The following is a 14,210-nucleotide window of genomic DNA, read 5'->3' as shown; positions in this document are numbered from 1 at the left end:
TCTTCCAGTTTTGCAAAAAAGAAAATGTGATTTATTCAGACAATCTAAAAGTATGGTTCAAAAACTTGTTCAGAATACTGCCAAATGGGCCAAGGTGATGTTCTGATTGTGAGGAGGAGTGCAGTGCCCAAACACATCCGTTTTCAGCAAGGGTATTCATTTTATCGTACTTCTAGAGCGCACAGTTTCGCAACCATGTTTTATTAAACGTTTGGGAGGCTCAAAAAAATTAGAGGAAGTACCTATAGATGTTACAGATGAAGGCTTTCCATCTTATGAAACCTTTTTTAAGAGTGCGCAGAAGACAAGAGCCGCCTTTATTAATGCCCAGTTTTCCTTCCAGCTTTTTGTGCCTAATTTAGAAGTGAGAATTATATTGAAAAAATTATATCTACTTTTACATTGTATTATCACCTCTGCTCTTTTTCTTGTTAGCAGGTTTCTATTCATGAAGGAAAATTAAAACAATCTGTCTGTAGAGTGTAATGTACAGTATCTGTGGAAGAAAAAGATCTGTTAATTAGCATGATCTGTAGTAAGACATTAAGAAATCTTAAAGATGTGTATTACAACATAATTAGATTTTCAGACTGTCCCTTCTGTATTCTTTTAGATAATTAATTTGTTAAGCATGTCTCGTAGCACCAATTTACGTCATTGATACTAATGTTTGTTTTGTAACATGCTGATGGTCATTAAAACTGGAGTGTTCTTCAGTACTGTTTCTGCTAATGGTTGATATATTTGTGTTTAACACTTTTGCAATACATAAGGAACTACTGATTGTGGTGAATGCTTGGCAATTGTTTTTAAGTTATACCAATTTAAGCATACAGAAGCTTTAATAATAGGTTTGTCTCAGTTGTACACTTAGGCTTTGAGTTAAATTGAGAAGGCGGTATGGAAGTCTGGCATAAATCCGTTACACAGAAGCAAAATTGATCAGCAGTGATCAAACGTATACAATTTTGACAAATCAAGGCATTGCCTTAGTCGTGCAATTGCTAACCCCGAATTCTTATATTCCAGGTCAGTGTAATGCTTAATATTTTTTTTAAATCATAAAGAATTAATAAAAACTAAAATAGTTATTCTCTTGGTTTTAATTTATGGGGTTGTAGAGTATTCTTTGTGAGATCTTTTAAAATGAAATCACTATTTTGTAATTGTCCTGAAACAATTTTTATTTGGGGCTTTCGAGCAAATCAGTTTACCCTTTGCATTTCTCACAGTGACTTGTTCGGCACGAAAGACAAGTGACCACAGTCTTCCTGCTTGTTTCCGTTATGCTGGAAGTGGTATTAGGTGAAAAAGCTAAAAGAAGTAGCTTCTACAGCAACAAGAAAAAAGAAATCACAAAGACACTCTCATTAACCCTTTGTGAATGTTTGCACATGCTTGGAACAGATAGTTCTTTACGCCTTTTCACTTCCTGCCCTTTTTGCCTGAATAACTACTTGGCTTAGCTGACAAAGTGGGCTTTGTGGGCAATAATTGGTGTTGCTTTGCAGGCAGCCCAGTGTTCGTAATGTACTGTGCTGTCAATGCTCTGAAGCACTAACCACTGATTGGTATAAGAAGGTCACCCCAATTGTGGCTTTATTCATGACTCCTTAAAGCAGTTCAAGCATGCTTAATAAAAATGAGCAAAATATGAATGAACATTCACATTTTGGTTGCAGACTGGGGAAAAAAAAAAGCTGAAAGCTTTATTTGTGGGAATCGAAGCAGGGGTGTGCACGCATGAAATGAATCTCAAGCACACCATTGCCAAGAAGTGCATCCTTTGTCTGCTTTCAGTGAAAGACAAGCCGGGATCCCGGACGTAGTATCAGATATGATGAATATAAAATGAGCCCGAGTGTGTGACACAGTGGTGTTTGAGACCTAAGGGTTGATTTTTCTAGAGATGTGTACATGGAAGGCCTTCAGAGCACTGGAAAGTAACGTTGAAGGGTATCTAGATCGATTCATCAGTTTTATTTGTAGGGGAGGTTTTTATGTTTTATGAGTTTTTGTTTTTTGAGCACATGACTTGAAGCTATTTCGCGAGACATGGTTTGTATCAGGGCTCTGAATCACTTGTACCACACTGAGGATACGAAAGAAAAAGGGCTGTGCGAGAGGAAATAGGTGCTGAAAACAATATAACCACATGTCACTGTTTTCATATCTCACTTTTCCATAGGCTTCATTCTCTTAATACTACTATACACTTGTTTTTGTGTCTTGTCTTAACATAACCGATTAACTCTGCCACCTGTGTAGTAGCACATTATAAAATATTAGGTCTGGCATTGAACGTTAATAGCAGTTACAAATGCAGTGCCTCGTTTAAATATGTAAATTAATCAACTGTAAAAAACGATTATTGATCCAGGGCCAACTGTGTTTGGAGTTTCCAAATGGCTCCTTTTAATTGTAAAGGTAGACTGTAAAAATAGCCGTGGACTTATTTTATCTTGGCGCTCTATTAAATTGCTCAGTGTATGTGTTCACTGGGAAGTTTTTTAAACTAAGTTAAGAGAAGATGTTTTAGTAAGGAGGTTGTACAAATGACAAACCGCCAAAGTCATGCATGTCCATGTTCACTTTTTACACTTGTAGAATTTCCTGATTTTTTTTTCTCTTAACTAAACCTTAAAAGAATGTTAAAAAGTTAATATCTAGGTTAAAAAACAATATGATGTCATTATGGACTGGCAAGTGCTTAGACATGCAAAGCAAACATCAGGAATCCCTTATTTCACCAGTTTACAGTTTTAATTTCATCCTCTGGTCAAAATTTCAGATTAAGCCTTGGTTTGGTTCTGAAGCATATCGCTAAGGCTCTCAATCATGATGTAAAGTACTCAACATTTTCTGACAATTTTATATTTTTTATCTATTGGCTGATAAAACTGTACTGCCTAAAATGTTTTACTGCTCCAGTGAACGTTAGTAATTACTGGACATGGTTTGAAGGAGATCATTTTAGCCCCTGAATCAAGATTTGAATGCGGGTTGTTGCCTCTGTTGACATTTCAGGGGCTTGAAGGACACTAAAGCAATCAATATTGATTGAATGCAGTCAAGGGGTGTTAATTATTGGGGCAGTGAATGCTGCAAATTGACAATGTGGTTCTTTTAAGTGGCAGGCTGTGTACAACTTGGAAATGTTCCACTATGGAGGTGCTTAACCATAAGGTATCTCCATAGATATCCGTGTTCAAGAGCGCAGGATGCATTTTTTTTCCCACCAGACAAAAGATTGCCTTGGAAAAAGCCCGAAACAGTGTGGGTCACTGTTTTGTTTTACAGGCAGGGTTTTGTTTTACAGGAGTGGTTGTTGAACTGTTGGGTTGAGTATAGCATTGTTTACACAACACAGCTCTTTAAAGTTTCTCCTCCTCAGCAAGGACATGTTTCCTTATAACACTTCTGTAATGGACACTGAGAAAATATATGCTGCACTGTTCTTCATTTTTTAAAATCTGTTTCTTTGTAGAGTAGAAAGTAAACCTAATCAAATTGTTTGCTTCTTCTCTACAGATCAGTCCAACCAATTAGTATCAGCGCTGGTGCAACACAGACATTCTAAACTAAAGATTCCTATTATGATAATCCTGTTCCATTGTTGTATGTTCTTAGATGATGGTTTGTTTACTGAAAATAAATACTAATATAAGCCTGTATTCATGTGTGACATTATCTCCCAATCAAGGTACAATCTTAAGTTGAAAAGCACAAGCTTTGCTCAAGGACATGCACAAAGCCTTCTACTTTTATCCTTTTATTGATTTTCACTGTAACCGTTCACGTGGAGATGTCGGCACAGCCCCTTACAAGACCATGTGTAGTTACTTTATCTGGAATGTTTTATGATAATTAAAATGTACCTTAAGACAGGGCTTCACAAGTCTGCCTCTTAGGGGCAGAGAACAGCCAGCATTGTAGAGTAAAATGATCTCAAAGCTATATTGGACCAGTTGTAGCCCACCTGCGCAGATCTGAAACTGCTGATGAATTGAGAGAAGCTACAAACCTGCTGGCCTCTCGTGGATCAAACTTGGGGAAAAGTCCTGCATTTAAGGCCTGGGGAAAGTCGCATGAAGTTCAGAGTGTAAGTGACATGGGAATCGTCTTGCAATAACAGCAAAATGTACAGAAGAACAAGCTTTATTTAGTGATAGCATTGACCGCATCTGTCCCTCTTAATGCACTGTTAGGCTTTTGTCAGGACTGGGTAGAAGTGACATAATGAGCACACTGCGAGCACTGTAGTCGCTTTCATGAGTGCCATGCACATGAACAGAAAGTCCTGTGGTGCTCGTACTTACAATGGGGAGACTGTCACCGGCAGATGTCCAGGGTTGTTGCTCTTCCGTCTGGCAAGCTCCACGAGCCATCCCAGGATGAAATGTTTTGGCTTTGTGTTCCATTGTGGCAGCTGACCTAGATTTCTGTCCAATGGCGCCCAGTGGTCGCCACAGTGAGCCTACATGGCTCCGTTACCGACAGCATTCCAAGCGGCTTGGATTTGGGGGAAAATTGGGGAAATGCGTCGTTCACCTTTTTAAATAAGGGATGATTTTGTTGCAGTGTTTACCAAGTTGATGTTCATCTCCACAAACATTTGTTGTCCCTTTCTGTTTTATTGCTTCAGACTTCCTCCTGCCTGCAAAAAAAAAAGCTTTCTGAAAGAGAGTTGCACTTTTGCAACAGTGCTCTCCTATGCAACTCTGTCTGCCATCCTGTTTCAGCACTCCAATTTTCTTTTCTTAATGATGGGAGATACTGTATATCGCCAATGTAGTTTTCATTCCATACAGTTTCTACAGGGGGTGGTTTACTTCAGAAAATAACTTTCTAGAACCTTTTTATTAAAATTTCCTTTCCCCCCACCCCTCCTTTGAATTAACAGGTGAGGCGAAGAACTTGGTTCCGTGCCCTGGACCGAACAGAATGAGAGACTGTTTCTGTACAGTAAGCCTAGATCAAGAAGAAGTCTTCCGTACGAAAGTATTTGAAAAAAGTTTAAGGTAACATTAACAAAATTGTTGTTCATCTTTTCATCTCACTAATTAGAACACAGAAGCTTCTAGTCTCTTGTAATGCATTTCAAAAGTCTTTTGATGTCCATTATGTGGGGCAGTGAAAATACCTCAATAATGCACTAGGGTAGAGTACTTTCACATTGTATATTGATTTCTGACCTTATATTTTACCAAATAATGAACAATTTACATCAAATGTGACTCATTTTAAAATGCATCTCTACAATTTAAAGTTTGATATTTAAGTCCCTTACCATTTCCGTTTAATATTTTGCTACTTTTGATGTTTCAAGAAGTGAAAGGGATTTAGTATTGTACATTTAGGAGCTGTTTACAAGTTTCTGTGTATTTAAAAAAAAATAAAATTCTTGTGGCACATTTTAGCATGGGGTGGCATGAATGTCAGAGCTGCTGTTTCATTGCATTTGGGTCCTAGCTTGGGTTCTGGTCAGGTGCTCTTTCTTTGTGGAACTGGTATTTGTGCCCTGTCTGTGTAGGTTTTCTACAGGTGCTGTGTTTCTCCCACCTAGATTGACATGCTGTTAAGATTTGATGGGCTATTCTGAATTGCCTTGCCGTGGACTGGTATCCTGCCCAGGTGGGAGATGTCATGTGCTTACAGGATAGGCTCTGCCCCTCCACAACGCGGACTATATCAAGCAATTTCTGCTAATGACTGGTCTTGGATGTATGGTTTAAGGAGAAGGGTGCAGACAGGATAGGTTGACAGTTTCAATTGGCAATTCTCTTCATTTTCTCACCTTGGATAACTTGTGCAATGGCAGAAATTGTTGCATTCCAATTGTGGGACAGACAAATTATTTTTGCTCACTTCCAAAAGAACCTCAATTCATATGCTGCAATACACTACAGTTATTTGAAACAAAGTTAAAAGCAGTGATGTTTAGTTTGTAATACATAGGACCTTCTGCAGTTTGATGTAACACACATTTTTTCAGAAATCAGCTGCCAAATATTCTGCATTGCAATTTAAAGGGTATAAGAATGTACCTGTTGTATAAGGATGTGTGCATTTAAGCCTCTGAGTGCTGTAATTACTAATTGATGTCTTTATATAGCTTTCAATGACTTAAGTGCTGTTGTGCCATCTCAATTGTATTTTTCCATTATTGTGTGTGAGACTCTATTTTTATTCCAACCCAGGGTTATTTTATGTGTGCTAAATATCATCCTGTTTTGTGAAACAACATTGACTGCTCAAGCGCGTGCCATAATGCAATATCCTGTTTGTCACTTTCTTTATAATTTAGCCTGAAAGTGCTGTGGCTGCAAATCAGCTCATTTACATACCTACTGAAGGAGCTTATGTTTGTTTTGCGTGCTTATATTGGGAAGTAGCATAGTACTTAAAATCCAATTTTTTTAAGAAAAGCAAAAACCCTTTCACCTGTGAATTTGCATGCTAATTGAGATTTAATTTAATCCAAATTAATAATAAATCCAAAAGTAATGAAAGTAGCCTAACTTTGCACCAATTACCAGGTGGTGATTTTACTAAAGCAATCTAAGTGACGTGTCATGCTCAAGGTACAACGTTAGTGTCTCATCTTTCCAGTTATGAGTCTCTAACCACTGCATAGATATACCAGAAACTTTTTTTTACTGTCTATAATATTTGCCTCCTTTCCTTCATTTAAATATAAGCTTGCCAGAACATTTACATTATTAATAACTTACAAGATAGAAACAAAAAGAAAAAGAAAATAATACACTGATCAATATAAAAGATGGCATTAGTGAAGGTATCCTGCAGATCGAAACATATGAAAAGCTCATATATGGAATAGTTTTTAACCTGATTTTAAAAGTGAAAGCAGTTGTAGTCCTTTACATACATTTTCATATCCTTCCTTAGTGTTTGGATTTAACAAACCTCGAATACCAAACTCTCAAACTGTATGAATTGTACATAATTATTAGGTGGATTAATAAAATCCTGGCAAGGTCCTGACCTTTTTGCTTTAAGGGGCTAATGAGATCTATCACTTAACTTTAACACTAACTTGTCTTCCTTTGTATTAATATGTACCTGTGCCTCTTGTTTATTTCTAATGGTTAAAGAATATAGAATATAGAAAAAGTGAGGAAGGGAATGGACATGGTATTATCTCTGAGTGACTATTTGGCTACTCTGAGCAGTATTTAAATGCCCTGTCTAGGCCAAATAGTAGAAATAATGAATATAAAATTGCTGGACAAAAAATGGCAACACCAAATATGCTGTCATGTTACTTAATAGGTGATTGGCCACTGCACATGGACAATATAGCATGTATGTGCTGAAACATACTTTACCAGCATCTGGAATTTTTTAGGAGAGATCCAGCACCGTTCTTCCACTAGAAAGTCAACCCACTTGTGCCTGATTGATGGTGGAAAGCACTGTATTGTTTCAATCCTGAATATCCATTTAAGTGCTTGATTGGGATTACATTTGACACATTGTTAACATCGGTATCACACTCATCAAACATCTGAGCAACCACCCATACTCTGGGTGGTGGCACTGGCATTCTGTGAGACGCCCCTCCTGGCAGGAAAGAAATGATGCAACGTGGAGTGAAGATGATTACTCTATACTGTACCTATAAGTAGAGATTAACATTGATCTTGAAACCAAGCACTCAGAGCTTTAAGCGTTCTTTAGAATGGCGCCAAGTGTACTCATCCATTTGTTGAGAACATGCAATGCGGTCAGATGAATCATCCTTCGCTATTCCTCCACTGCTAGGGAGTCCAATGTGTGTGCCCCTTGCACCACTGGACTCTCTATGCATTGAGGCATACAGTATGGTGAGTGGTTTGTACACTGCAGCCTGACTATGGTGTCCCTCTTTAGAGTTCTCAACCGACAGTTTTTGATGAATATGTTTGATTATGCCATAGGCTGAAATTATAGTTAGTTGATGTGCCGTTGCTTACATGGTTTGTCTCGTACTTCAAATAAATGTTGGAGTATGTGTTTCTGGCAACTGTTGCCCTTTGCCAAAGTTGTCTTTCTGCCAGTTTATCATCGTTACATTGTGTGGCTCGTGTAACCAATTGAGTTGTTTTGGTCACTTAAGATCCTGCCAAATGATTTCCGGTAATCTCTCTTCTTTAAATGCTACTGAGAGCCCCTTATAGCCATGCTTTTAATAATTATAGGCAACACACCCTAACCAGAATTTTTATACATGACCTAAGGTATGCTGGGGAACTTAACACATGAGCCACACTTGTGTTGAAGTCCTTGCTTTTAATGGGGTCTCTCATTTATCCAGGTGTTACCATTTTTTGTCCGCTGGACCACTAATCCCACCATGATCCGTGCTCCTGGGTATGTTGTATGGTGTTGCTTGGGAAATCGTTGTCTCATGATGTGACCCAGGATCGAACCTGATCACAGCGCTCAGTCTGTGCCCAAGAGAATGACGTAAGCAGTTGAGTCACTCAGGAGGCCCAGGAGGTCATTTCTGGGATGGGTTTGAAACTGCTGTGACCAGTGTCCTGGTAGCGAAGCCACTTGAGAAAGATGCTAAGATTTAGCTGTAAGCGCCTTTAACCACTTTTAAGTGTTTGGATATTTTTCTGTTCTTTAAAAAAGTATGATATTAATACTAAGTAAACAGGTGTAGCTGTTTATTTTTTAAACCTTGAAGTACCGTGCTCTGTATAATAGGCCATTAAGCCAATTTTAATATGCAGTGCCACCAAACCATATATCCTTATCAGTTGAAAGAGACACACCTGAAGAAGGCTCTGCAGCCAAAATGTTGTCTCTTTTTCTTTTCAGCATGGAATGTACCTTTACCTTTTCCTTTGTATCCTAATTTATTTTTCAGATTCTCTACAGACTAACTTATTCCTGTCATCTTGTCCAAATCACCTGAAAACAATTTTTAGAACATTCCTAATATGACCCTTTTGACCCATTTCCTTTATTTCTGTTTGACTCGTGAAACGTGCTATTTCTTGAAATCAGTGTTGATTTATTTTGAGTACTGTATGTTGTACATTCCACCTTAATGTTCAACACAGTTTTCTCACTGGTTAGACATATGCGACGGCGTTTGGTGTTGGAGTTTTGTAGCTTGGTTGTCCAGATGGTAGCATCCCAGGACAGGGTACGAATCAGCTTGAACTGACGTTGTATCATGAGAAAATAGCCAGAAAATGAAATGAACAACAGATGACGGATGATGCATACTTCAGTTACGCTGTAATAAAAGGGAAAAAAGTGAGTGAGTGCTATACTTCAACCACATGGAGTAAGGGAAATCACTTAAGAACCTGAGACTAGGGGGGTATCAGTCTCAATTCAAGAAGTTTTTTTTAATAAAGCTGTTAATTAATTAGCATAACTGACATCTATGGTTCCCAGCCCTGGTCTTGGAGGGAGGAAGACTGCTTGTTCAGCTCAGCTAGAATAAAAATATATCCACTGTTAATTGATAACTTAATTGTTCTTCTTGCTCGTTTAGGCTTTTAATTTGTTTCTTTGGTCTGTACTTTTACATTTCAAGTTGATCAGTTGATGATGAACAAACGCAGGTGCAACTGACTCTGTATCCGACTTGTCCATTTTTCTTTTGAACGAGGTACAGTTCTGAACATATGGCAGTCCTGAAACTCAGACGTTTGTACAGGATTAATACGAATAACAAATAGCATTTTAAAAGCTGTACACAAATTTACAACTATGCCCCAACTAGAAAACAAAATCAACAAGCCTGTGATTAAGGTCACAGCTGGAGCAAAACCAGTAGAATCTGTGTTCCTCCAGGACCAGGGTTGCAAACCACTGATTTATATTATAATTTACATTTCTAGACTTTTCAGTGTGATCTAGCTAAGGTCTATAAAACCCTAAAGTATTGTCCAGCTGTGTGAGTATTTTATGTCAGTGTCATAAGTGCACATTTATAGATGGAAACAAATTTGAGAGCACCGTGGCTTTCCCAAGTTTGACATCATAAACTTTGCATTACAGAACCTATGAGAAAGTTGAGATCATACAGACGTATGACATATGTAAACTATGGACATGTGTAAATATAATAATTTCATTAAACCTGTGTAGGCAGCTAACCTGCTTAATATTTCCAAATTTTGCAAGCTGTATGTAGAAATGTAAATATTGAATATCCCATCGAAAAAATAAAGAATTTTGCACTGTTACTGAAAGATGGTTCTTGCACCATAAGCTGGTACTATTTTTCTGAGGATATTTTGCAATAAAGCCAATAAATGGATTCCTTTCACAGTGACTTAGAGGAAGCATATCCACCCACACTGTTTTTCCTTTTTTCCAGTTAGAGCGCGGGTCAGACATTTGTAATAAAGCAATACCACTTTTTCTAGGAACTCACGTGGGGAATTGTAAGCCGTGTACAATTAAGTCATTAGGTGTTTCGGTTAATCTGTTACTGTGTGGTAAAGTAAGTACAACCTCGACAGTTTCCCTCAGTGTCTGAAACAAAATAAGAGGGCAAAAGGGGAGGAACGATGTTTCAATTCGAAACATGCAAGGCCATGTTTTACTCTAAGCACAGTTCTTTCAAAGGATATTTGAAAAACATCCATTTAAGCTTTTTAACCGAGATAGAAGAGGTTTAGGTAGTATACTGTATAGCTTTCCAGAAAATGTAGCATTTTAATGAAAACCAAAGGTTATGGATATTTCACAAAGTTACTTGCTATACTTCTCTCTTTTAAGAAAAGAAGGCCACCCTTAAAAGTTAAATTGTTTAGTATTTAAAGATTGATTAGTGTATCTTCTGGTAAAAGAGTGAAAACTTGCAGTGCTGTACATTTCTTGCTTGTGTGTTTTTTACCACAGAGAATGTATTTGGAGTTGTAGGTGTTTTGTGTTTGACTGACTCACTTCACTAGCCTTCCAAGTCAAAGGCTCTCTGAAGTATGCAGCTGCAATCCTGCCATTTCTAGCTTTTCAAGTGTGTGATTCAAATATTCCTTGCAGTGCTACAGAGCAGCTGGGTTAAAATTTCCTCTAGATTCTGAAGCTGATGTTTCAGAAGCTTATTTGCCAATTCAGAAGAGTTTTTTTTTTGTACTTTAACATTTTTAATTTTGATCAGGCAGTTTTTCTCTCCAACTTTAGTCTCAAAACCTGGCCTTGGTAAGTCCCCCATCCTTCAGGTTTTATCGGAGACTTCATCAGTACCTGAAAATCCTGTTTATATCAGTTAAGTAGGGCAATAATTGGTTCATCTGGAATAATAACCATAAGGCCTTGTGATTTTGCATATCTTCATTTGGAGATTTTAATGTGATAGCTGGTCTTGTACTTTTTTTTTATTGAAGTAGTGTATAAAACCATTTCCTGTCGTGATGGTGACTTGTTACAGACAACAGGCTTTGTTATTAATTTCTTTGCTACCATTTCCCTCGTAATTTTACATATGTAATTGAACTGGAAACATGGCTTCAGAGGAAAAACCAGCCATATTCATTTGAGATGAATGTCAACATGTGCCAACAAGGCAGAGCATTACTGTCAGTGTCTCACCGGGCTTCATCATTCATCTTCCCAGGCATGAGTAATGATTTAACAGAAACAAGGGAAGGAGGGGGGTGCAGCTATTTTTATCAGGCTTGTTTAATCATTGTGGAGAACAGTGACTTGGTCCTCACATTCTTTGCAGAAGGTACACTTTTTTTTTTATTTGCACTGTCAGTTTCCAGTGTATTTCAGTTGAAGTCTGTAAAAAAAAAAAAAACTGTATGTAATGCATCTCTTGGATTAGTGAAAAAACTAATACTCCTGCTTCTCTTTTTGTCCTTGCTCAGCCCCTTCTATGGAGAAGACTTTTACTTTGAAATTCCACGACCTTTTCAGTATTTATCCTTCTATGTGTATGCGAAGGGTGTTTTCCAAAGGGATTTATCAGTAGGTAAGTGGCGAACATCGTTTTTGCCCAGGCTATGATTAGTCTGCAATAGGTGTTCTATATAAGTATGGACAGGTAGCAGGTGTTTAGTTTCTGTAGTGAAGAACACAAAATTGAAAGTTATCCTCCTTAATATTTTAGGAATCTTTACTAGATTTAAGTGAGTCCATATTTAGTAGGGATCTTTTCACTAGAGGAATAACCTGTTTTGTTGTTGCTGTGTGTGTGCTTATTGACTTTTTTTTTTGCAATTGCAGGGAAAGTAGCAATAAGAAAAGATGAACTGAGCAAATACCATGGAAGAGAACACTGGTTTAGTTTACAGCCTGTCGACCCAAACTCTGAAGTTCAGGTAATGCATCAGGTAGCCTGAAACATGGGCTTTAGGGTGATTAGTGACATCAGACCTTACCGAAGCATTTAGTGAAGTAAGAAATTGACTATTTTAAGATATGCCTTGTTCATATACAGCCAAAACTATATGAACAACCAGTTCATATTGTTCTCAAAACTATTGACTTGATGCAAAAGGTAATCTTTGAAATATGGGGGCGTTTATGTGTTACTAAGAAATTCTGTGAACCTCTTTGCTTTTGTGTAGATCTGAACAGTATTAGAGATTTGTTTGTAAACCTATACAGACTTTTGTTTTGGTACATGAAATTAAAATTAGTGATAGGCCATGACCAAATAAGCTGTGAAAAAGTTTAAAAATTGATTATTTAAAAATCATAAGCTGAACTTGATAATTATATTTTGTGCTCTAAATTTTTATACAGGCTAAATGGCAGATCCTGTATTTCTCAAAGTATTGTATTCTTCATTATATTGTTTAATGTAAATTGTGAGTTCAAAACGAATGTTGAAATGTTTTTGGTAACAAAACCATTACCTTTTGTCCTATGATCATGAAGAGTACTCCACATCCTGTTTTTATTATTTTTTCAGAGCATATCTATTTATGTCTGCCTGCAGGTTTATCTGTGTTTGCACAAGACTGCAAAATTGGTCAAGTACTTTTTGGTTGCAACAACCATATATAATATCATCTGAAAGCTATTTGCTTAGTTGAAAAGCAAGGGTTTCGCAGTTGGGAGGCTAATGGATGGTGATGGTAATTGTATTAAAGGACTGTCTGTCCATTGCCCTTTATGAAGGAGAATTTTTTTTAGTTTAAAGCCAGAAGCTAAATGAATGTGCAAGTTTGTCTATAGTTATAGTGGTTATAACACTTCACAAATTAGTTTTGGGTCTTAAACCTGTTTACTTAGGTCCCAGTTGCTGCACTCTTAAAACACCTCCGTAACAAGGCTCACTCAGAAAAGGAGTTGTTTTTGGAAAGTCTGTAAAAATGTGGCAGTATTAGATAAACCAAGCTTTAGAATTGTTTTTTGCAGAATGTTAAAAATGAATACTTTGTCATACGTGGTCTGAGCAATGTGATGTGTAAACATGAATGGAAATGAAACATTTGTGTGGTCTGGTGATGCCTAAGTTATTGCAGCATTAACATGGCCGTGTTAAGCATTTAGTGCTGTGGTTGCTGGATGTTATCTTCTATTAACTATCAGAACACATGTTATTTTGTGGCAGATGTTTTTTTTAGAAGTTAACTTCCTAACCTAAAGCAACGTCCTTCTTGGTTTGAATTGTGAATGCTTCATGAATATTATGGGCTAATAGTATCAGTCACCATACTGACATTTTTTATGTACTATAATGTTAAAAAAGTGTCGACCTGTTGCATTGGGGATGTTTCAATAAACGAGCAATAGCTAAAAATATTTTTCTTTTCAGGGGAAGGTTCATCTGGAGATGAAACTGAACGAGCTGATCACTGATAATGGCTCGGTGTGTCAGCAGCTTGTGGTCCGGTAAGTAACTGGTGCACACTGATAAAAACAGCCCTTAGAATGGGCACAGGCTCACGCTTGTGTCTGATCTAACTCGGTTATGGAAGAGGGTTCTGAAACTTCAGATGCTACACTTTTGGCAGTTTCACTTTTAAGTGTTCGAATCTGCAAGAGGAGTAAATTTATCAAATGCAAATTGTAAATTAGTTTTTTTTAAAACATTACCCCACTATAAAACTATAGAATATGTAGCTAATTTGGTTACGTAGTGTCTAAATAAGCAGTTGTGATGTCATTGTTCAAGATACCTTGGAGGGAAGTGTACTTCAAAAAAGTAATGTTTGATGCTGTTTGTTGGACTTGTTTTGCTGTAAATGGACACTTAACCTGAAGTTGCAAGTGTTGTT

General features: G+C 37.3%; 1 protein-coding gene across 1 annotated transcript in view; it reads left to right on the top strand.

The window, feature by feature from the left end:
- rasa2 (RAS p21 protein activator 2) overlaps nucleotides 1-14,210 on the top strand; it is a 54,163-nt gene that overhangs the window by 4,493 nt on the left and 35,460 nt on the right. The window contains exons 2-5 of the mRNA XM_006637821.3: nucleotides 4,904-5,021; nucleotides 11,850-11,953; nucleotides 12,208-12,302; nucleotides 13,748-13,824. Of these exons, the coding sequence (XP_006637884.2) occupies nucleotides 4,904-5,021; nucleotides 11,850-11,953; nucleotides 12,208-12,302; nucleotides 13,748-13,824 (394 nt within the window). The remainder of the gene's footprint in view (nucleotides 1-4,903; nucleotides 5,022-11,849; nucleotides 11,954-12,207; nucleotides 12,303-13,747; nucleotides 13,825-14,210) is intronic.

This window comes from Lepisosteus oculatus, chromosome 13, assembly GCF_040954835.1.
Source record: "Lepisosteus oculatus isolate fLepOcu1 chromosome 13, fLepOcu1.hap2, whole genome shotgun sequence".
NCBI lineage: Eukaryota > Metazoa > Chordata > Actinopteri > Semionotiformes > Lepisosteidae > Lepisosteus > Lepisosteus oculatus.
The sequence above is the reverse complement of the archived record's forward strand: the minus strand, read 5'-3'. Positions and strand labels throughout refer to the sequence as shown.